This window comes from Pezoporus flaviventris, unplaced genomic scaffold (genome assembly GCF_033815535.1).
Source record: "Pezoporus flaviventris isolate CSIRO_AGI_PZ_B2104156 unplaced genomic scaffold, CSIRO_AGI_Pfla_v1 ptg000007l, whole genome shotgun sequence".
Classification (NCBI taxonomy): domain Eukaryota; kingdom Metazoa; phylum Chordata; class Aves; order Psittaciformes; family Psittacidae; genus Pezoporus; species Pezoporus flaviventris.
Genome location: NW_026892555.1, coordinates 13323864 through 13345584, shown reverse-complemented (window position 1 = coordinate 13345584; position 21721 = coordinate 13323864). Strand labels below are relative to the sequence as shown.

At 41.8% G+C, this 21721-nt stretch overlaps 1 protein-coding gene across 4 annotated transcripts in view; it reads right to left on the bottom strand.

The window, feature by feature from the left end:
• Positions 1-21721, bottom strand: part of SAMD12 (sterile alpha motif domain containing 12) — a 170412-nt gene that overhangs the window by 9399 nt on the left and 139292 nt on the right. The window contains exon 6 of one of the 4 annotated variants that reach the window (XM_061447822.1): positions 17112-17183. The exons of 2 other annotated variants lie outside the window; for them this stretch is intronic. In XM_061447822.1, the coding sequence (XP_061303806.1) occupies positions 17116-17183 (68 nt within the window). In that variant the 3' untranslated portion in view covers positions 17112-17115. Of the gene's footprint in view, positions 1-7758; positions 7905-17111; positions 17184-21721 lie in introns of those variants that run through there. One more of the 4 variants, XM_061447821.1, reaches the window with a different exon arrangement.

The following is a 21721-nucleotide window of genomic DNA, read 5'->3' as shown; positions in this document are numbered from 1 at the left end:
TTACTCATCAAACTCAGTGCTTAATCAATTCCATAGATAAATATACAGTGCAGACCAGCAATAATTTGTACGATTTAACAAATCCTACTTCAATTTTATTGCCTTATGTGAAAGCACTGCTTACTCTTCCTCTACTCTCAGTCCCAGAGAGCAGGCTGTTCTGTTTGGCTGGGCTTGCATTAACTACCGAAGGCTTGATGGCCAAATGCTGGAAAGGCTCCACCAAGTACCAAAGTAGGAGCTGATGTTCCCTCACCATTTCTGATGTCCAGTATGGTGAGAGTTGGCCACTGCTGTGCAGGAGATGTGCAAGCAGCTCATCCACTTCCTTACCCACTTCAGACCCTATAAGATAATCAGGGGGTTGCAGAGAGTTTCACTTTCCCTACTAAAAGCAGTAAAACATGCTCAGTTTTGGTGGCTGCTATTCCGTGCCTGAAATCCCTTGCAAAGCTGTAAGGGATGCACAGCGAAAGGACAAGAGGTAATGGGCACAGGATGGAACAAGAGAGATTCCAGCTAGATACAAGGAAAAACAAATCTTCCTAGTGAGGGTGGTCACATCACGGAACAAGTTACCTGACCAGGTCCACAGCTTAACCAGAAGAGGCCCTGAACAACTTAACTTGTCCCTGCTTTGAGCACAGTTGAGTGAAACCATGTCCAGAGGTCTCTGTCAGACTAAGTTCTTTAATGATTTTCTGATGGGGATTTGTGCTCCCTCTTTGGCCTTTCTGACCTGGAGATGGGTGTCCATGCAGGACTGCTCACGCTGAAGAGTATTCAGTCATCTGTTCAGCATGCAGCAATGAAAATGCATGTAAACCCATCACAGGCTTATGCTAGCCTTTGGAGCCAAGAAGCCATGCAGAAACACGTTCACTCTGTTATTTCAATGTGCTTGGACACAGCTTTGTTTATCACAGAGCCCTGACCCATCCCCTGTTTTACTGACCAGCTCTGACCACAGCAGTGCTGGGACAGGTCTCATCAGGGTGGGCTTTGCACCCTGTGCAGCTGATGTCCTGCTTCCTGTATATGTGTCTATACGTGTGGGAAGAGCTGTATTGTTATGTTTTTTGGGGCAGGTTCCAAACTGTGAAGCTAATAGGATGCTGGTACTGCCAAGGCAGCATTCACATCAGCTGAAACTCAGGTTGGCAGTGGATTTCTGCTTCTCACCCCTTCAAAATCACACCTGACGTGCTCTTCTGGGATGGTGCAGGTTGACTGGCTCTGCTAAGCTGTCAGTTTGCCCATATTTGCTTCTCTGAACCCCAAACTCTTGCAGCAATGCACATGAAGGTCTGATCAAGCAGGGAAAGGATTCAATGTTAAATCAGTAGATGCTGGAAGAACAGTGAGTAAGATAAAAAAACCCACACACCCTGCCATGAGCACTTTACCCCTCAGTGTAAATATGTTCTATGAAATAAACAAACAATAAAACCAGTCTCCTTAGCTATTTCCTTCCTTATGTGGGCATATGAACCTGATAAAAGTGCTACTTTCGATTTCTGTTTTTACAGCTGGCTTGCTTTTATTCTCAAGATTCCCTAGTGCAATGATCCCACCATCGCCTACTATCATCTACTACACGAGATACCCAAGTCAGTAGTGGCCTGAGAAAGATGCACGTTTGGAACCCAGCAATTGTTTTATTCTGTAGATGAGCATACGGGAAGGTTTTGAGCCTGCAGCTGGTCTAGACAGATAACCAACCACATCCCCCAGGGCAGAAAAGAAAGCAATGGTGACATTAAGCAGGTTTGAAGATAAAGGGGAAATCTGGGGGAGGAGGTTTTACACTTGGAGAGAGGCAAACTGGTACCTCACATCAGAAGTGTTTGATTCCAAGTGAACTGGAGGATATCTCCCATCTGTGTGGCATCAGCAGAGACGTGCCTGTTTCACAAAGAGGAAACAGGAGTTTTTTTGAGGTTAAATAGCTCATCTGCTGCAAAGAAGGGTAAATTTCAAAAGCTCTACCAAGCAATAGAAAATACCTTGCCGAGCCACAAAGTTGCAGGACTAAAGTAAAATGGGTAAACTGGCTCATTACATCAGGTCAGGCCTCAGGGTTGTACTTTGAGCTGAAATTCTCCAATCACTCATTGTCTCAGCCATTGGCTTGTACTTGTGCATAAGCTTGACACGAGCCAGCTGGCCCTTCAGACAGAAACCCACAAACAAGGAGAAATGGGGACTGATCCCAATCTGAGCTCCATCCACAACCACTTCCAGCCATGCAGAACACCCAGCAGAACCAGTTGGCATATACAGTGATAATGGTCAAGGGAATAGTAGTAATTCTGCTAAGCTGCATTTAGAGCAAGCACACTGAAGATTTAGTGGTTGTCTAGCTCTTCTCTTCTTTGTCTTTTGAGGACACGGTTTTAGAATCACTTACTCTTCCTCATTCCCTATATAATTTTTGGTGCCCAGCTGGAGACTCCTCTAAGGACCCTGCTCTTCTAACAGTGCGTACCCAGCACTCTCTGAAAGTCACATCTTTTTAAAAGGTATCACAAATGAGCAGTTGTCTTTGAAAACCTTGCCTGAGACTGTAAGCTCTTGGAACAAAGACCGCCCTTTGCAGGGGTTCCTATGCTCACCAACACAACGGTGTGCAGATCTAATCTCACATGACATTTTCAAGAAGCTGCTGTAGAAAGACAACAGTTATTTCAAAGTCAGAGATGTATTTTATTTTTGAGCACCTGTGCTGTGTGATGCTTTTCTAACTGGAAAAGGCACACATTTTTCATTCATTTTAAACATGTTAATTCAGCTCAACCTAGTGCTATTACCTACGTGTCACATTTTCATAATTGAGGCACTCTGATAAAGAAAACAAGCGTTTATTATCTTTGCTAACAGCTGTTCCTTGAAGGCCAGTGAAAACCTGCATGCAGCTACATTTACTAGTATTTTTTCTGTGTCAGAAAGGCCACACTTCATGCTTCTCATGGCACTTGAGACTTGATAATACACTGTACAATACTGCAGACTTGTTGCATCTTGCTACTTGCTAGTTAGAGATATCGCTACCCTTGAAGAATTTTGTACACTGGCAAAAGGAAAAGGCTGGCAGCCCACTTGTAGGTTTACCTCTTTATTTAATGTGCATTGAATCCTCATCACTGAGCTATGAGAGCATGAGCTGTGTCTGTGAGGCTCATGGAAGCTCATGTAAAAAGAAACTACTTGGGGAGCTGCTGATCCTGGTCAGTCACCATGGTGGAAGGAGGAAGGAGGATTAGCAGGGGCTGGGAAATGCTGGCCAGCATTGGCAGGGACAGGAATAATTTGTCCCATGTCAGATGAGACGGAAGCTGTATCAAGAGTTTGTTTTCCCTCTGTCATAAATCCATCGCATTACTGTTGTGGGTGGAGAGCAGCACCAGTTCTTTTAACCTCCACGGAAATGCACCTATAGCTGCATATCCTCATTACCTAACACGTTGCTGATAAACAGAGTCAACAGCGCCAGAGATCCAAGGTTACCTCAGACGTTGGCACACTTGTACGTAGCTGGAGCCAGCGGGAAAGAGGTGGCAAAGCAACACTCACCAGCCTGCTCCATCCACCTCGGAGCAGCCCCACTCTTACAGGCAACGAGTCAAGCCTCAGGGCTGCACAAAGACAGCAAGCTGCCTCGCTGCGAATGTCACAGTCAGCAGCCTCTGGTAAGCAGTGACATATTAATCAATGGACTGAATGCAACACCCAGAGCTGAGAGAGAAAACAGAGAGGTGGATGGGTTTTGATAAGACTGCCAATTTTGTTTTGATTCCCAACCACTCATGTCTTGGTCTGGCTTGCCTGATTTCCCCCTCAGTGCTAAGACCTTGTAGCTGATACAGACTTGAAGGTTATCTAATGTTGTTTTCTAGATGCAGTGTTAATACAGTAGAAAAATACCAAAACTTTCCCTTCACCCCTACTTTTAGTGAGGACATTTTTGTCATGAACTATGCAATCTAACCATGAAACAAGACTTTTTTTTGTTCAAATGATCAGGGACATTGATGTATCATCACAAGACTCCAGGAGCAGAGTCTTTAAAACAAATGGCAGCTGACACGTGAGTTGCTGTTTCTGTAGGGATGAATTCAGGGTTTCTTTTTTTGAAGACAGTTCTTCTGGACAACTTTCTCCCATAATCAGGTACTCTAAATCCTCCTGGATATAGTTTTAATATCTGTTGATAGAATCACCATAAATATGCTACTGAATAAATATTCACATATGAGATCTGTGGAAGAGACTTTACATGCAGTAAACTCCTTGGTGTTATTTATGTACTGCTATACTCTCAGTGTGAGCGGCCCCAGATCCACACAAGGGCTGCTGGCAGCAGCTGGCATGCAGCTTGAGCACAGCCTGCTCAGGCACGGCGCTGTGCATGACGCTGCCTGGCGCACTCTGAGAGCCCTATTAAGCCACTGCCAGTACGTGGGTATGCGGGATCCTGGCTCGCTCGCAGATCCGCTGTCTAGATCGGTGGCAAAGCTCGTCTCAAGGAAGGCTTCAAAAGGATGCTTGGTGCCTCAAGACAGATGATGAACATTCAACAAGGTCGGGCAAATCCTTTCCCCTATATTCTGACTCAAGATAAAGCTCACTTCTTGTGTGTGATGCTGGGCTCTATAGCCTGCATCAGGCAATTCTGAGATGAAACATTTCTGGGAGAATGGATGTCATGGCAGATGCTCTCAGCAGGTAACCTTCTGAAAAGCCAATTAGTCAGAGGTTATTGCAGCTGCTCTGTGGAACACAGTTGGTTCACACAGAATGGGTTGAAAATGTAGTTGTCCAAAATGTGTTTCACTAAGCTGTTCAATGCCTTCAATAGATTAGCCAAGAGTCTCTTCATGAGTCATGCACAACTCCAGACTTCCAACCAAAGCAAATCTCTCAGCAACTTTAATAGGTTAAACAAAATGAGGACACACATTGATTCTGTGTACAGATCATTTATGCAGGAATTCTGGTTCCTTGCCCCTTCCTTCACAAATCAGAGCTCGTGGTGGACAATTCTCTAAAGGGCTTGAGCTCACACTCCAGTCTGTTCTGAAAAATACCTTAAAAGCCTTTTAATGCCTTCTGAGCTCGAGTTCACAGTGTTAATCTGGAAACCTCAGGAAAAAAATCTGTCCCGAGAAAGTATGTCTTTTTTATGCCTCAGCCTAACCAGCAGCTGGAAATTTCACCAGCGTATAAATCTAGTTCAAAAATCAGGCAAAATCCTGGGAGAGACTCTTTCAAAGTGGTTCATTCATCTCTACTCAAGATACATCCCACCACTTACCTGCTGTTGCAAAGAGACAAAGAAAAGTGAAAACATGTCTGCATTTGAACAGAGGTAACAGATACTGATGATTTCCTTGAACGAACAAGCAGTTGGTTTGAAAAAGCGCACGCAACCACTTCCTCAGTGTTTATGGCTTCTTTCAAAGAATTCTGTCCACCAGCATCCTTCTCTAGAGACTCAAATTGTGTAGCACACAGAAAGGTTTAGAGGAATGCAGTGCTAAGGAGTCTGATAATCTCAGCTGGTGCTGTCTTAAACTGAAAATGCATATGTGATTGCTGACTTCATGCCTCATCATGCATATCTCTCACTGCTTGCCTGTGTTCTTGATCTCACAAGTCCTTTTGGGGTGCTCTGCAGGAAGCGAAGAAGCATGTCACAGATGAATAGTCTTCCACACTCTGTGGCTCTAAATAGCCATTTGCACTACATCATCAGCCTTTGCATATCTATTGCTTTCAAGAGCCTGGGGTATATTATGAAGCACCAGGAACTGTGCAAACTGAGTGAACTTAAAAAAGACGCAGTCTGAAGTGGTACCATCAGCATGCAGGCAAGGTGATTAAGCACACAGTCCCAGGTGGCCTGCAGTGCCTTTGTGGCTGCTCTGCTTGTCACCTGGAATTTGTTCTTGTGTTTCTTCTACAGATTCTGCAAGACACTTTCAAGCCTATCCTGTTCAGAAGCATGCAGCAGTATTTGGGAATTAATTCCGTACATTATATCATGCTATTACTTGCTTTAGGATCTTCACTGAAATATGCATTAAATTAAGAAACATAATCAGATGAAACTAAAGACTTCATTAGAAAAATCAAAGTATTATAGCAAAAGGGTTTGGAAACTTTCTGGAGCTGCAACTCCCTCACTGCTTATGCAGAGCTTATGCAGGATTAATAGGTGGAACAAACCATCCACCTGTAGGGAGATATTCACTGTGAGGTTCCCTGAAATGAAAGTTTCCATTCTATGAAGTGATTAACCAAGCAAAAAGGGCAATTATACCTCCTAAAGCCACCTGAAAGACTGCACATATGCACACACACATTTACCACAAAACAAAACAAAACCACATCATCAAGTCTACAAACTCAGCCCCCACCCTTCAAGTAGCTGAACAAGTAACTTTATTTAGCCCTCTGGATTAATGAATTAATACACACCCTTTGTCTGTATAATTACATCACGTCAACAAAGTTTTGCCCAGGACCCTTGCCTTGCTCTGAGCACCAAACAGGCAGAACGCAGAGAAAGAACATTTTGGTGCCATTTGGTATCGCTTTATCCTTGCAGCTCAGCCTGTGGCCTACCACGTTTAATGTACAGTGTCCTACATCTGAAAAATAATGATTGCTATCCTCATGGACTCGGTGTCCAACCATTCTGTGAAAAGAAAATGCCTCAATTTCAAAAGACAAGAGTGAGAAGAGTGCATTATTTTAGAGCTCTTAGTTAGGCACAAAGATAGCTACAAGGCTGCACTTGGTGTCTGTCCAGCTCCTGGCTCCAACACCAAGAGCTTCAGGCTGTCAGAGTTCTGTGGGTCTCCTGAGGTAGGTGAAAACCCTATGGAGGAGTGAGAGTTTGGAATATGTACTCTGGGTCTGGAAGCTGCAGCTACAAGGAGGAGTACAACAGGACCATAAAGATGGCAAGTGTGACCATCTATGCAGACTTCTCAATGAAGATCTGATTATACCTGAAAAATGTCTCTTACTGATTGCCATCTGAAGGCCAAATCAGTGCACCATCAATGCTACAATCCAGCATGGTCCTCCATGGCCACTGGGTTGTCTGGATAAAAGGCACTCACAATTTTATCCTCATCAATCTGGCTGTGACCAGGACAGGGAACTCTTCCCAGACATCCTCAGAAAGTTCTACAGAGAAATTAGCATGGTGTATACACCACTGCTGCTCTAAAAAACAAATCAGATCAAAGGCTCCAGTCTAATTCTCCCAGCTGCAGGACCAAGGCCAGGGAGAGCACTGCAGTGAGGGAAGCTTCTGTCTGAAACAGAGGTTCTCTTCCACCCCACAACTGATGCTGTGACAAGGCAGGCAGCAGAGATTGCTCGCCACTCTGCAAATCAAGCTTCATGTCTCTGTCTGGGCAGCTGGAAAATAGAACTACAGAGATCAAAATGAGTTACCATCTCTGAAGAGCTCCCTAGGTGATTATTAAGACTATCTTGATATATACCCACTAGAGACCCTAGATACCAGTAATGCTGCCTCTGCAGAAGGCCTTGATAAATGAAGGATGGGTTGATTGTATCAAACTGGTTCTTAAATCAGGCGTGAAGTCCAAGGCCTGAAATGATATGGGTTGTATTGACCACAGAGCCAAGAGAAGAAGGCATTAATGAAAAGATGACAGGTATGAAACAAAGAATATCTAGCTAGTGTTCATAAAGATGATCAGTCATTCAAGTTTTTGGGGAGTAATAATGATCTTAGCATACAAACTCACTGTTCAGTTGCAAATTCTGCTTTACTCTGATTTGTCCCTTTTCCATTATTTCAGTTTGGAGTTTATCCAAAGCACCTGCACATCTTTCTCTCTCTTTTTGCATCACACACGTTCCTGAAAATACAATTGCACAAAAATGTATAAAACTTGCTTCAGACCACAGCAGCTCTTCAGTATGCTGCAGAGGTGGTGCTGTATTTGGTTGCTGCCATTCCCATACCAATAGTCTGTAATGTCCCCCTTTGTCCAAATTAACTGATATGGACCATGTCTGCAATGTGTTGCATGTGGGTCCTGTGGGACAGATTACAGTCCTGTAGGACCTGCTGGAGCACTCCACATTGCCCTGGCTGTCTGCAAAGCCAGTTTTCCTTCCAAGGGAAGCCTATGCCTGGGAAGATGCTACACTCCCTGTCACCCCCTCACACATAGTCATCACCAGTCAGGCTGGGCATCAGGGCTCAGGGAAGGGACATGCTCTCAGGTGCTGCAGTGGAGGCCTATCCACTGTAAATCAAGGACAGGACTTAGTGGCAGAAAATAACTTAATAATAGGTAGAAACTGACCTTTAAAAGTCAGAAAGAAGGGCATTGCCATACTTCAACAGAGGGGTTTGGGGATAAATGTCATATCAGGAAAAAGACTTTAATTTGTCATGGGGATTCTTTGATAGCAGAGCATACCAGTATGGACTGATGGATGCAAGAAAGAGAAATATGCAGCAGAGCAGCAACTCAGTGGTGAAGGTGAAGGCCTCAAAGTGGAACAGCATCAGAAAAAGCTATATACCCTATCTGCTTCCCACCTGGAAGCTTGTCTTTAAGGTTAGAGATGTAAATAAATAAACTTGCATGGACTTCTGAGATGATTCAATGGTACTTCTACACATAGCTTGATTGAAGCTAGTGGGGTATTTCCATGCATAACCGCAGACTGCAAAAGCAGATACAATGGTACTTCTACACATAGCTTGATTGAAGCTAGTGGGGTATTTCCATGCATAACCGCAGACTGCAAAAGCAGATACATGCAAATCACAGCTAGAAGTGGGATAGGAGAATCCATCCCTGCCTGTGCTGAGCTATGAGAAGTCCCTCTCCAGAGCACCAGCTCTGAAGCTTCTGCGGTGGTTGCACAGACAAGCTCATTTCACCCATCCTAGACAGGCAACCAGTTTACTCTGGTTATCCAGGCTTCTTTGACAAGCAGTGGAAAAGGACAGGGCCCTTAGAAGTGACCCACCTACTTACTTGTCACATTGGATAAATGATTCTTTGGCAGCTGCTCTCTTCACTGATTATCAGGAAAGCTGAATGGTGAGCTCAAAGTAGGTACCCAGCAATTAAATGGCAAACAAGAGGTGACAGGAATTGGAACTTCATGCCTAATTTGATTGTTAAAAATTCCAATTAGCATGTGAAATGTAGGTACCGCAATGATCAGGATTAGCATGTTTAATGCTTACGTTTCAACCGATATCAAGAATGAGACAGATTCCAGTGAGGGATAAGAGGCCTAAATTCCTTTGAGGCCTTGGATATTGGAATTTGACAAGGAAATTACACACTAAATAATCTTCTTAGAAATTCATACACACAACTGAGATAATGATATGCTTCCTGCAAACAATCCACAAAGTACTGAAGTTTTTTAGCGGAATTATTTACTCAGCACTATTGGTATAATTTTGCAGCTGCATAATTTATAGTGTCCATGTTGCCAAATTGTTTCTATTTGCCACTGATTTGCTTTCCGTTTCCACAAGCAATATATGAACCAATGGACGTTGCAGTAAAGGAATTCACATAGGTAAGTAAAACTAGAGCAAACAAAAATCATCCTTTGTTTATTATTAAACACCTTCCATATTTTAGCTATGGTTGGCAATTAGGGGGTAGGAATTTGTAACTGGAGAAGTTCTACCATTTTATTTTGGACCAAACAGTTTATCGCAACTCATGCGCAGCCAAACTTCTGTGCTTCTAAAATCAGGGGGAAACACCTAATGGGATGTGGTGTTTCTCTTCCAGTGCCAGGAAAGTATGGATCCCAATTCAGTTTCTGAGGCAGGCAGGCAGGAAGGAAGGAAGGAAGGAAGAATTTTTGCTACTGGAGCACGAAACAGCTTTTGGTTAGAAAGAAGATGGACAAGATTTTTTAAAAACCCAAGTGATTTGCACACCAAAGTCTCCTTAGAAGTCAACAAGGCTTTGATTTCCAAGTCACTTGTGAAAATGTTTTCTGATGATTCTTACAAGTCTTCTACTATTTATCCTAAACGAGTGCTGACACATCATTCAAAAGCAGACCTGGGGCTGCAACAAGTTCTGGTAACCCCTCGAGACATTTCTAAAGCCTCACCCACAAGAGATTTGAAGCTTCTGGCATGTCCATATGTCTGAAATCTTCAGTTTGCATCATGCATTTGTGTATTTAGGATAATGAAGGGTATGCCTCTGTGAACACATTACTGCGAGGTAACCGGCGTCTGGATATACAGCAGAACAGATGCTCTACTCTAACTGTCCATGTGTATGCCCTTACCCCGTGGTAAATGCAAGGCAGCTCGGTGCATGGTCACTGAAAAAGAGGATTCAACACATCTTCAGCATTGACACTCAGTCTTCCAGTAGCCTCAATCAACTTGCTAAGGTAGCAACACCATCAGATTTGCTTTACAAGCCCAGCCACTATCACAGACTGCCCAATAATAAACACTGGCAGGACATTTTCTGCTCCTCCCTGTTTAGGCTACACCAGGGTGAGTGCATCAGGAAGAAATGGATGCTGGCACTTGTTAGATAGGAGGTTAGATAGGAGTTTCTGTGCCTTGCTGAAGAGGCTATATTTAAATATTGTACTGATAAAATGTCTAAATGGAAAAAAAAAATGAAGTGATGATATTGCAGAGACTGCAAAACTAAACAACAGCCTTGTCAGAAAAGCAGTGTGAGATGTTCAGGACCTGCCACTTAGTTCACTCCACTAATAAAAGGATTTGTCTCAAAGAAAATCCTAGATTTCAGCATTCTGGAGTTTGGTTGCAAAGGGTGGGAACCGAGAGATCTGTAAACGTGCTAAATATCGACTTCTTAATGATACTGTCATTCAGCTTCTACTTTCAGTTCTGAGACTACAAAGAGAAATGATCTCACCTCACTAGGGCGTAACTACAACATGCTGCTACAGCTCAGGCCCCCCTGTTTTTTACAGCTTTCTCTGGTTAGAGGCTCCTGTGAGATTAGTGTATCTGCAGCCCTAATGGAGCATCCTGGAGAAGTCTCTGTGATCACCATAGCACCGCCTGCCAACAAGAACTTTTGTCTCTAACCTCTTGGCCCAGATTCCAGATGAGAAATTCATTCTAATATCTCAGGAAATGACATCTCCTGATATCATTGAAAGGTGTTTCTTCATTGCACATGGATGTTGTGCATTGCTATTACACAGACCAGGCCGCTCCAGTGAGCACTTCTAAATCCACTGCTATAAATCCATCCCAGATTTTCATCTTGCAGATTTTAATGGCTTTATGTATTTAAAAAAATAAATAAATAAAATCAGCTTTCAAAAAAAGCCTTTTTGCTTCTGCTTCTAAGTCTTCAGAGTTTAACCAGTAAATAAACTGTGATATATCTGGTTAAAAAGTAAGATTGTTGAAGCTGGTATATAAGAAAGGTGATCCAATAGTTCTGCCCTTCTCTCCTGGAAAGTGGAAAGCAAGTTTTCCTTTGTGGCGTAGCTTCCTATGATAAAGTATATGGTATATGCAGTGCTGAGATTGAGAACATCCTTACTTATACTCCACATGGTATTTTTGGAATATCCACCTCCTACTGGAGCATGCTCATTGTGTGTCCCTTCAGGACGCCTAATGGGAATCGTTCTGTTCACCACCAAGCCAGCTTTCTCTTTGTACCTTCGTGCAATGGAAAGAGATTCCCCTTCTACCTCTGAGCTGAAGACCATGGCTCTGCTTCCAGACTGGGAGCACGATTCCTTGTGATGAATCATGAAACTCTGGAGACAGAGGTGGTCCTCCAACTCTGCTTCCCTTCCTCCCCTGCCCTGCTGCTAGGCCAACCCTGCTGCACAGTACAATGGACCTGTGAAATAAACTCATGAGAAAAGCTAGACCAAAGCTTTAAACTTTTTCATTTCTCAGATCAGCTTTATCACTCCCCCATAGCTAGAGCAGTTCTGGCAGTGAGCGGGGAGGAACGCCGCGGGCAGCAGCAAGAGCCTCTTCAGCCATCTCTGCAATTGAAGTATTCATAATGTGGAGTCCTATCTTGTGTTTCCCCTAATGCTGACTATGGTCTCCCAAAGAACATTGATGTTTAACTCGATTTAGAAAGGTAATAAAGAATGAAGCCAGCAGTCTGCGAATGGATAGACTGTGCGGTAGATAACAGGCACAGCTAATTCTGGTTTTAAATAACAATAGGTGCAGCAGACCCACTGGCAACAGCCACAGCATTTCTCCACATTATGCATTCTCCAACTTTTCTTTTGCTACTGGAGGGCCCAACTCTGCAAACTATTTTTAGTAGTGTTACTTTGTCAGTGCCCAGCCATGAATCGGGGTCCCACTGTGCTATTCAAACACTTAACTAAAGGCTGGTTTCTACCCAAAGACTTTGAAATTCGACTTACAAAAATCCCATGGGTTTAAATGGCAGGAAGAACTACATTAGCAGTACTTTCTTTTATGGTCTTTTATTACTTATTTTACTAAATATTATTTACTTCATTTGCAGCAATTGGAGTAGAATGATGAAAAAATTGTTTCCAAGCAAAAGACTGGAACAGCTCTGCAGTACTGCTGATGAAATAACAAACCATTTCAGGGAAAGAACCTATAAGCACTGAAGAGCCCAAAATGGCATCTGCAGAGCCACAGCAGTATTGTATGCAAATATATAATTTAGTAGTTTTTATGTAACCTGGCTATTTTGCAATCACAGAAGTAGGGATTAGACAAATGGGGCATATGCCATTTGTAAAGAAAATACATAGGAAAAATATGCACTGCAGTTATAGTCCTGATATTTAAATTTAGATACTCAGTAAACACATTGTCAGCTAACAGCAAATTACTCAGTTTCATTAATGACACTGATTTGGAGTTAACGTAGAAGATACAGAAATGAAAGTCTATATATGTACATGCTCTTTTAAAACAAATTTTAATGAATGGTGATTATCTCGCTTTTATCAAGGGCTGTTCATTCAGGCGTGCTTTACAAACCAACTGCACAATTGCATACTCATTTACCCATGAACAAAGAGTTTACCGTGTCTATCGCTAGACAGCCATCATCTCTGGTGTGACAACATGAGGTGCTTGGAAGCATGCACAACACTTTTAAACCACTTTTTGCCCAATAAATGCAAAATATAGACAGGTTCTCTGCCTAGGATCCAGACAGGCTATGTGTCTATAATAACTCTAGCTAAAATGCCACGTGAAACATATATATATATATCACAAAGTCTATCAGTCATGACTACATATATAAAATAATCACAAGTGATTATGACTAAATACCTACTTTCTGCAGATCCAGCAACTCATCCATACCACCACGCTGAGATATCATTTGCAACGACCTTTAAAGAAAATGACCCCTATTCCCAGAGAGCAGACTGCCTGCAGGACAAGTGTCCAGGATACGAGCTCATGATTGAGTGGCTAATATCTCTGCACAACTTCAGTTCACTTGATCAGACATGAAAAACAGGTCTGAGACCCTGTTTTCTACCCCTTGTTTTGAGATTCTGCTTCCAAAACCTTTGAAGCAGCCTCTACAACGCCTGATAATGTTCTCCATTAAAGCCAAGGCAAAGGCGCAGCCTTCTATGCTTCTGACAGCCAAAGCTTAATTAGATCTCTCCAAACGGTCTTTAAAATCTGTGGTAAGGATCTGGATCCATTTTGAAACCACACCAAATCATCTACCAAAGACCAGGACAGAAGTATCACTGATACCTGTTCCCCATCACACAACATTATCTACTTACATTATATATAACACATAAAACCCAAAGTCTAACTACCATGCTCGGCATTTCTGGTCTGCTGTACCAGCAAAGGTCTTGCAAATGAAAGAGTGGCCCAGATTCATCCAACTATTTTTAGACACCTACTGCTGATACCTACGGTTCCGCCTGCAGACTTCCTACACAGTGAGTGCAGAGCTGGTCCCTGCCTGCTGTCCCCAGCCCCAAACCTGATCACTCTCAGGAAGAGCCTTACTGCTGGCTACAGTGGGAACATGGAGAAACCTGGGATGTACCTGCAGGTAGACAGGGCCTCAAAATTTATCTAGTAATACATAAGAGCAAGGTTTTCATTGAGAGAGTAGTTCAGTTGGAATGATCATCTGGTCCAACTGTTCAACTGTCCAACTGCTTATCTCAGTTAACAAGTGAGAAAATGAACTGTGAGCTGTGCTGCATCTACTAAGATGCTGCATCTACTAAAGAGCTAAGGGGGAAAAAAAGGCTACAAAACTATTTTAGTTAGCCAAGGCTGAATGTATGGATCTGAATACACACAGGGAACAGATTTTTTGAGTAAGGAGGTGCCATTTTTACATACTGATGAGTAATAACACACTCTAAAAATGTTCTATAGAGTTTGTGAGAGACAGAATTAGTTTGGTAACTTTGCCTTTGGAAGATCATGGCAACCACTAGAAAGGTGAAAACCAGTCTCCCTGGGTCATTTCTATAAAGGTTTCTGATAGTAGCTTGGCTGGTGCTCACTCCTCTGCATGGCAGCAGAATTACTGATTTTGCTGGGAACATCCAAGACTCCTTTCTTAATACCAAGTTATGACAAATCACTGTTAGTTCCAGTGCTTGCTATAAATTGTGTTAAAATCTTTATTTGATATTTTAAGGACCAGACAAAGGATTTGGAGGACTGAAATGGAAATTGTGCCCTGTTGACCATTTCTCTTGTTAATTCCAATACAGGTGCTTTGATTCTTCAACCTCTCCTTTCCCTAAATAAAAACCTGTGAAGGTCTGATACCAGCAATTTGCAGCTGTAAAATGTCCTTCTGTGACTGCACAGCAAATCACCTCAGCCTTTTCTGACTGGCGCTAATGGAGCTTTCACCACCCAGAAGCACATCCATCCTAATGGGTAGTAGCTTCCAATCCTTTTAGTCTTTGGGACTTTATGGTCTTACCTCCCCAGCCCACAGAATTTTCTTAGTGTAAGAAGAGGCCAAATCTTATGCACAGAAATGTATAGATACACTATGATTGAGGAATTAATGACTTTTCCAGCACCTAAAAGCATGACCTGTAACCCTGCTGCATCGGGGGTTAGGCAGTAGCTGGTTTCTAGTGTCATCAGACACCTTTTCCCTGTGTTACATTTTTGGAACAGTCTGCAAACTTTCAGCCATTTAATATCGAACGTGAAATCAAATTATATAAATAGCCAGGCTCTCACTCCAACAGAAACATTAAATTCAGTTTGAAGGTAGGATATGTAGATGGGAAAAGATCCTATTTGTACCTTTAAATGAAGGGCTTGTTTTTGAGGTTTATTCCCCCAAATCTGCCCCTTGAGGATGAATCAGGAAAACACCTCTATCTATCTATCTATCTATCTATCTATCTATCTATCTATCTATCTATCTATCTATCTAATCTCTCTATCAGATATTTGTCTTATCTGTCTGTGTTGGCACTGATTACTGCATACACCCACACTGTCAGCAGTTCCAAACAAAAACATTCTTCACTATTCCAGTTCATCCTTTGTGTGTCACGATGTATACCAGACTTACCCCTCTAAGTCTGCATCTAAGCATGTCTTTTGTCTGTCCTTATTCTGAGTAACACTTCTGGGAAATCAGCTCTTTGATTCCAAGGTAAAACCAAAATGGAGATACTTCACCAGGGATGATTTATTTGACAACACACTTTCATCTCCATAACTAGTCCATGCAAGCCAAACTCTTGAAAAAAATACTTTGGTTATTACTATTGCACCTGAAACCTACTGCCAATTCTTGTGGGGTTTCTGCCATGGCTTTTTCTCCCTCTAAATAAGCCCGGCAAAAAACAAAACAAAAACCCAACATAGACACCCACAGAATGGTAGGGAAAAATAACTTCACTTCTGTTTTGCAGACACACTCAACTGTGGTAGTCTCTTTAGGTTCATGAAAAAGGAAGTGAGCAAAATAATTCTGGGTAACTACAAAGGAGAACAAGCATAAATGTGTGTGTGTGTATATATATACACATATATATATAAAGGCTAACGATAAGAGAGTTCCATCATGTAAGTTATACCCTAAACACAAGCTAGCAGACAAATTAAGTGGATGCATACTCTGTGTATACATTAATGTTGGTATTAGACCTCTAAAAAATAACTTCCCATTATGCACTCCTTAAGCAACTATATATTTGGTTGGCACTTGCATGCCAGTGGAAGGACTGAAACAGCCAATGATATGAATTGTTGTTAAACTCAATTTAAAACAATTAGATCTTTATGCTAGCTGAAATTCTTTACTATCCATAATCAGCTTTCAGCTCTAAAATCCAAGTCACCAGGATACATACATAACTTACATTATTACACTGTAAGACTGTGGCTGTAGAAGAATATTAAGGAGCAACCCTTGCCAGAATAACACTAAATAATTCCTCTCTAGTTAAGACTAAAATTATGGCTAGGAGAAGAGTAGAGGCTTGCTAATTCACTGTAATGACTGGGAGATCCACAGCAAATTGCTGAATTTTGCAACTGAGAAACACATTAAAAAAGCAAGTATAATTTATCACAAAGTGCACTTTGCTCATTTATTTTGACAACTGTTGTTTAAATTATTTATGCCCTTTCATCATGTACTAGTAAATGTACTGTAGTGTGTTTTGTAAAAATAGTCATCAGTGAGATTAGAGTAACATAACATCCGCTATTACCCTTTGCTTGGAGGTGAGCAGAAACCAGCATTTTGTGCCTTGCCAATGCAAAATGGGGTTTCAGAAAAGGGCTGTGTTGGTGTTTCTTGGGCTTTGTTTTTTTGTTTAAGCAATGCTGAACCTACAGCAGCTCTCAACTGTTTCAAACATCTGTATTGAAACCCAAGTGATAGGAACTGAGTGGTGTTACCTTGAAAATGAGCCACTTAATAAATGCCTTATTTAAAGGCTTAAAAATGTGATATTAGGATTCTCCCATGGAAATCTCCATCAGTGCCCACGAACAACGCTCTGAACCTGAACACAAAGTCAGTAGGACCTTTGCTTGAACAGGCTGATGGACATTACTGAGTACCTACTGCTTCAAATTGATGCATCTTCTTTAAAGGAAGAGAAATTTTGCCTTCTCTCTGTTCCTATTTCAGGTCTATCTGGAAGAACAAAGCAGAAAGCCACACCTTCCTCTCCTGAGCTGTGGTTTGACTTTACAGACTTGGATTGCGGGCATGATATAGAGGTGAATAAGTGCAAATGAGAAAGGAGAAATGTTAAAGCAGATTTGGCTCTAGTTATTCCTGGAATCAAGTTATGTCAAGACTATGAAACACTCAGGGTGTTGGCTGGAGTTGCATCACAGTCAACCTACGCTGATGAACACCATGTACTCAGGAAACAAGGCAGTTGGGCATCTCATGAGGATTAGCGCAGCAGACTTGCCAGTGCATGTGCTTCCATCCGTTCTATCAAGTATTGCAGCACTGAAGAAGGAAGAAAAAAAAAAACAGAACCCAGCTCCCCATCTCCCCATTAAAAGAGTAGCTATTGTGAAAGATGTTGGACTGACAGCCTGAATTAAGGATGTGAGGGGTTTTGCGTTGGTAGCTAAGCAAGGTACCTTACAGGAGATCTTTGGAAGGAAGCTGGAGGACTTCTGGGGTCCTCCTTCCTCCATTACATACAGAAATCAGATCAACCACAGTCCGGCCTTACAAATGCATTCACCTCACCTAATTTATACCTTGATTAATGATGTTTATTAATTGCCTTTAATTACATTAGGTCCCTGAATTAATGATGGTGCTGCTCAATTAGAAGTGTGGTTATGCTTGGTTATCTGTGCCTCAGCAGATGCTATGAATCCAGGCCCTACAGTATTACCTTCTCACTTAGACACTCATGACTGAAGGTACTGAATATCCTTTCTGCATATTCAAGGCTGAAAAAATGGCCTTGAAAATGCTCATTGTGAAATCAAAGTTATTCTCTCCTGAACCTAATAATTAGCGAGTGAGCTTTAAGATGTGTTTGGGTCTCTAAAATCCCCCCAGCCAACTGCAAGGGAGAAGCCAGCCTCTCCACAGGACAGAGGGAAATTCTGGGCTCCAGGAAAGCTTAATACTTAATTCAGGGGGTGGATGCTTTCTTAAAGCAGAGTCATTAAAGCTGTAATTAGGGGAAGGGGGGGAGAGGAAAAGTGGTGAAAAAGATTTACTGATAATCTCACCAGTCATGTGCATCAGCTTCCTGTCTGCTGACTCACCTTTAGCTGTTTAAACATGTTTCCTTCCATTTTTAACTTGTTGTTTTGGGGTTTGTTTTTTTGTATTTCTTTTTAATTGGTACAAACTTGTCTGCTTTATCTGGTAAGATGCAAAGTCACATAGGCCTTCATCCTGCTCATTTTTTCCTCCCATTTTCTTCTGCCTCCCTGGATTTTTTGTCCCTGGAAACTTAACCAGAGTTTCCTCTCGGATGTAGCCTGTCTGTAGGGCACCCGCAGGCAGATGAAGCAAGTCTGTTCCATGCACTGCAAATGTTACAGCTCATCCAGCACGATGTTTTTGTCTGGAAAGACACTTTCAGATGCACAGGTTTCCAAGCAGGAGAGTTAAATTTAACAGCACGGTATCTTCACTGCCAGGGGATGGGTGCAGCAAAGCCCGTGGTATAGACCAGTCACATTTCCAGTCAAACTGAGAGCAGCCTCATGAATGTTCTGCTCAGACTTAACTCACATTTCTGTACCATTTACAGTAAAAGCCATAGTTAATCCTTCCCCTGCCTCTTCCTCTGTTCTCTTCATATGTGTAAATAAAGGCAATTCAGTGACTGCCTTTTACAGAACTTACTCCTCTTTTGAATGGGATGAGACAGTTGTGGATGTCTCAGTCTTTTGCTTCCCAGATGGGACTCCTCCTCTAGGAGCAGGAGGACCTGCACAAGCCTGAGTCTTCTCAAGGCAGGGCTGAAGACAGGGCTGTTAGTAATGGAAGCATTTGGACCATGCTGTTAGATTAGTCTTGGGCTGTGGACTGATCTTTTTCTCCAGATATAGCCAGGAACTCTGAAAGATGAGCAGTTTTGTAGCCCTCAGAAATACCCACACTCTGGAAGTGTGGGTCCTGCGTGATGCCTGGAAGCCTGCTGACCACAGTTGGTCTTGTCTTAGTTGCCTCTCACCAGCCTCTCACAACAACCCTGGCTCCTGGAGGCTGCAGCCACTTTCTAAATCCCTGCTTTAAGCCATAGATCTACCGCATTGACACTTCTAGACCTTGTGTGTAGAGGAGGCATTGCTCTTCTAACTCCTGGCTGGATCTCTTTAAGATCAGGGTAAGATCACAGCACAGTGTCTCTAAAACAGCCCAGGAGTAAAAACAAAGACACCACCAGCTACCATTAGCTAAACCAGGACTGCAGTGGTAGTTTTGTGCACATAACACTGCAAATTATTAAACACTTCAGCTATAAATAATAATAAACTCACAGAAGCAAATCGTCTTAATGTCTACAAAACTCAATTTTAAATTTTAGGTGCAGTTCTCTAGTTAAATTACAAAGCACTAAACCTAAAATTAACTTGCTCTGGGCAATCTTAAAATAGTAGATTGCTGGATCTAAGCTTATGGGTGTTCTCAGTTAAATGCTTCTGAAGAAATATAAAAGTGGTTTATTACATCTATAATTACAGCAAAACTTTGCCCTGTACTTTTCTTTCCTGGCTGGAGGAGACGAGTTTGGATGTATCATGTGAAACCGAGCACTGAATATCAAAAGGACAGGGATCCTGACTGCATCTGAGCTATCAAAGCTCTTGCGATAAACCTGATATGGCCTTATGCAGGATCATGCAAGTTTGTCTCTTCTGCAAGACTACTTATAGGTGTGTACAAACACACACACATATGCATTTATATATATATATATATGTGCTTATGTGAACACACACATTTACATACATACAGGTCATTAATCCTGAAGAAAAGGAACTTTCAGGGCACATTTAAAAATAGATGCTCACACACACAATTACTTTTCAAAGTATTCTCCTTTTCCCATGTTTCTACCCTCATTTTGTCCATCAATAGTTTCATTTTCGTATAAAATTTGAGACCCTGATCTTGATGATAAAATTCCATCCCAGATGATAAAATACACTGCCAGAGAGCATGGGATATTGGCAATATTGTCAGTCTGGGCAGAAGACGAGAGTCAGATTCCCCTCCAGAAAGCCATGAGGCTGGGTGAAAAATCAATAGGAGGGATTGATCTGCTTTCTGATTTTTCAGTTGTTAAGAGTCACATTTCCAAGCTGTTCTCTCTGGACCATGAAGGGGCAGAAACTTCTTTTTCACTGCTTAATGAAAGCTGAAAACTCGTAATTTCACATGCCTTAAGAAGCAGTAGCTCGTAGAGAAACACCAACTACTGTCACAGTCATGATAAACCATATGATTGGCCACAGTTTTAAGATTTTGAGGGTTGAAATGCTACCTCTGGCAGCAAGTCATGCAGACAGACTTTTAAGCAAGGCATGAACTGTAGAAAAGCCTGGAAAATCGTTTTATCATAAGAGAAAAGCCAGACTGTGGCTATTCTGTAAGGAACTCAAATACAGCGTGGATATTCTGTAAACTTCTGCAATGACTGCAGCAATCACAGTTTATTTTTAAATTCACCTGCTTTAACCCAGTACAAGTAGAAATATTTTCAGTTCGAAGATTCTTCTTGGAGGAAGTAATGCAGCTGATATCCTGTGCTCTTCCATGGAATCAGATGTCGTTCCTTGTTCTTGATTGCATTTGCTTCTGTATTGCAACATTTTATGATTAAGTCAGTAAACTTAACAATATTTAAACTGCTGTTCTGATTAGAGAGCTTAAAATATGTGGAGAGTGGTGGGGTTACTTTCAAAAGCTCTTGGCTTAATTTTTCTTCCAGTGTATTAAATGAAAACAACCGATTCAGAGAAGCAGCACAGCAATTCTGGGTATTGAGATCTACAAAAATTCAAAGCCTCCTATAATTCTATTTGTCCTCTAGTGCTTTTTCTATTGCTTTTTTTGAACTTTTTCAAACTTCCTCTCAGAAGTGGTCAATTTGTACTAAAGATTTGCAATATGGGAATAGAAAAAGCCATTCCCACAATTATGCAATGCAAAATTTACTGAAAATGTCAATACACTTCAAAGATCAGCAGACATTTCTGTGAACAGAAGTGACTTTTGCGGTCAATACTGATGAGTGGTCAGCTCTGGAGAAGTACTCTGTTTCTCTTTCAGAGTATTTTAACATAGAAATTAAAACTTGAAATATTAAAAAGGAAGTAAAACAATACGAAGCAACACATGTAAAGACTTCCTTTTCATATTATCACCTAGAGAATGAGTCATATGTTCATTTACAGCTAAGCCTGGATTAAATTGCCAGCAGTGAATCTGAAAGCAGAAACATAACACAGAACTACCATCCAAAGATAAACTTCCCATCCCAGAGAACAACCAAAAGGGTTTCACTATATATATCCTAGTTCTGGTAAGCAAACTGAATTAAGGAGAAGATGTAATTTTAGAAAACATGAAAAACCTGATTATTAAAAACTCTTTGCTTAGACCTGTTTTATGATGATGCAAAGGCTCGCAGTTCTCTGCAATGCATCAGCAGCTTTTCATTACTGTATGTGCGAAAA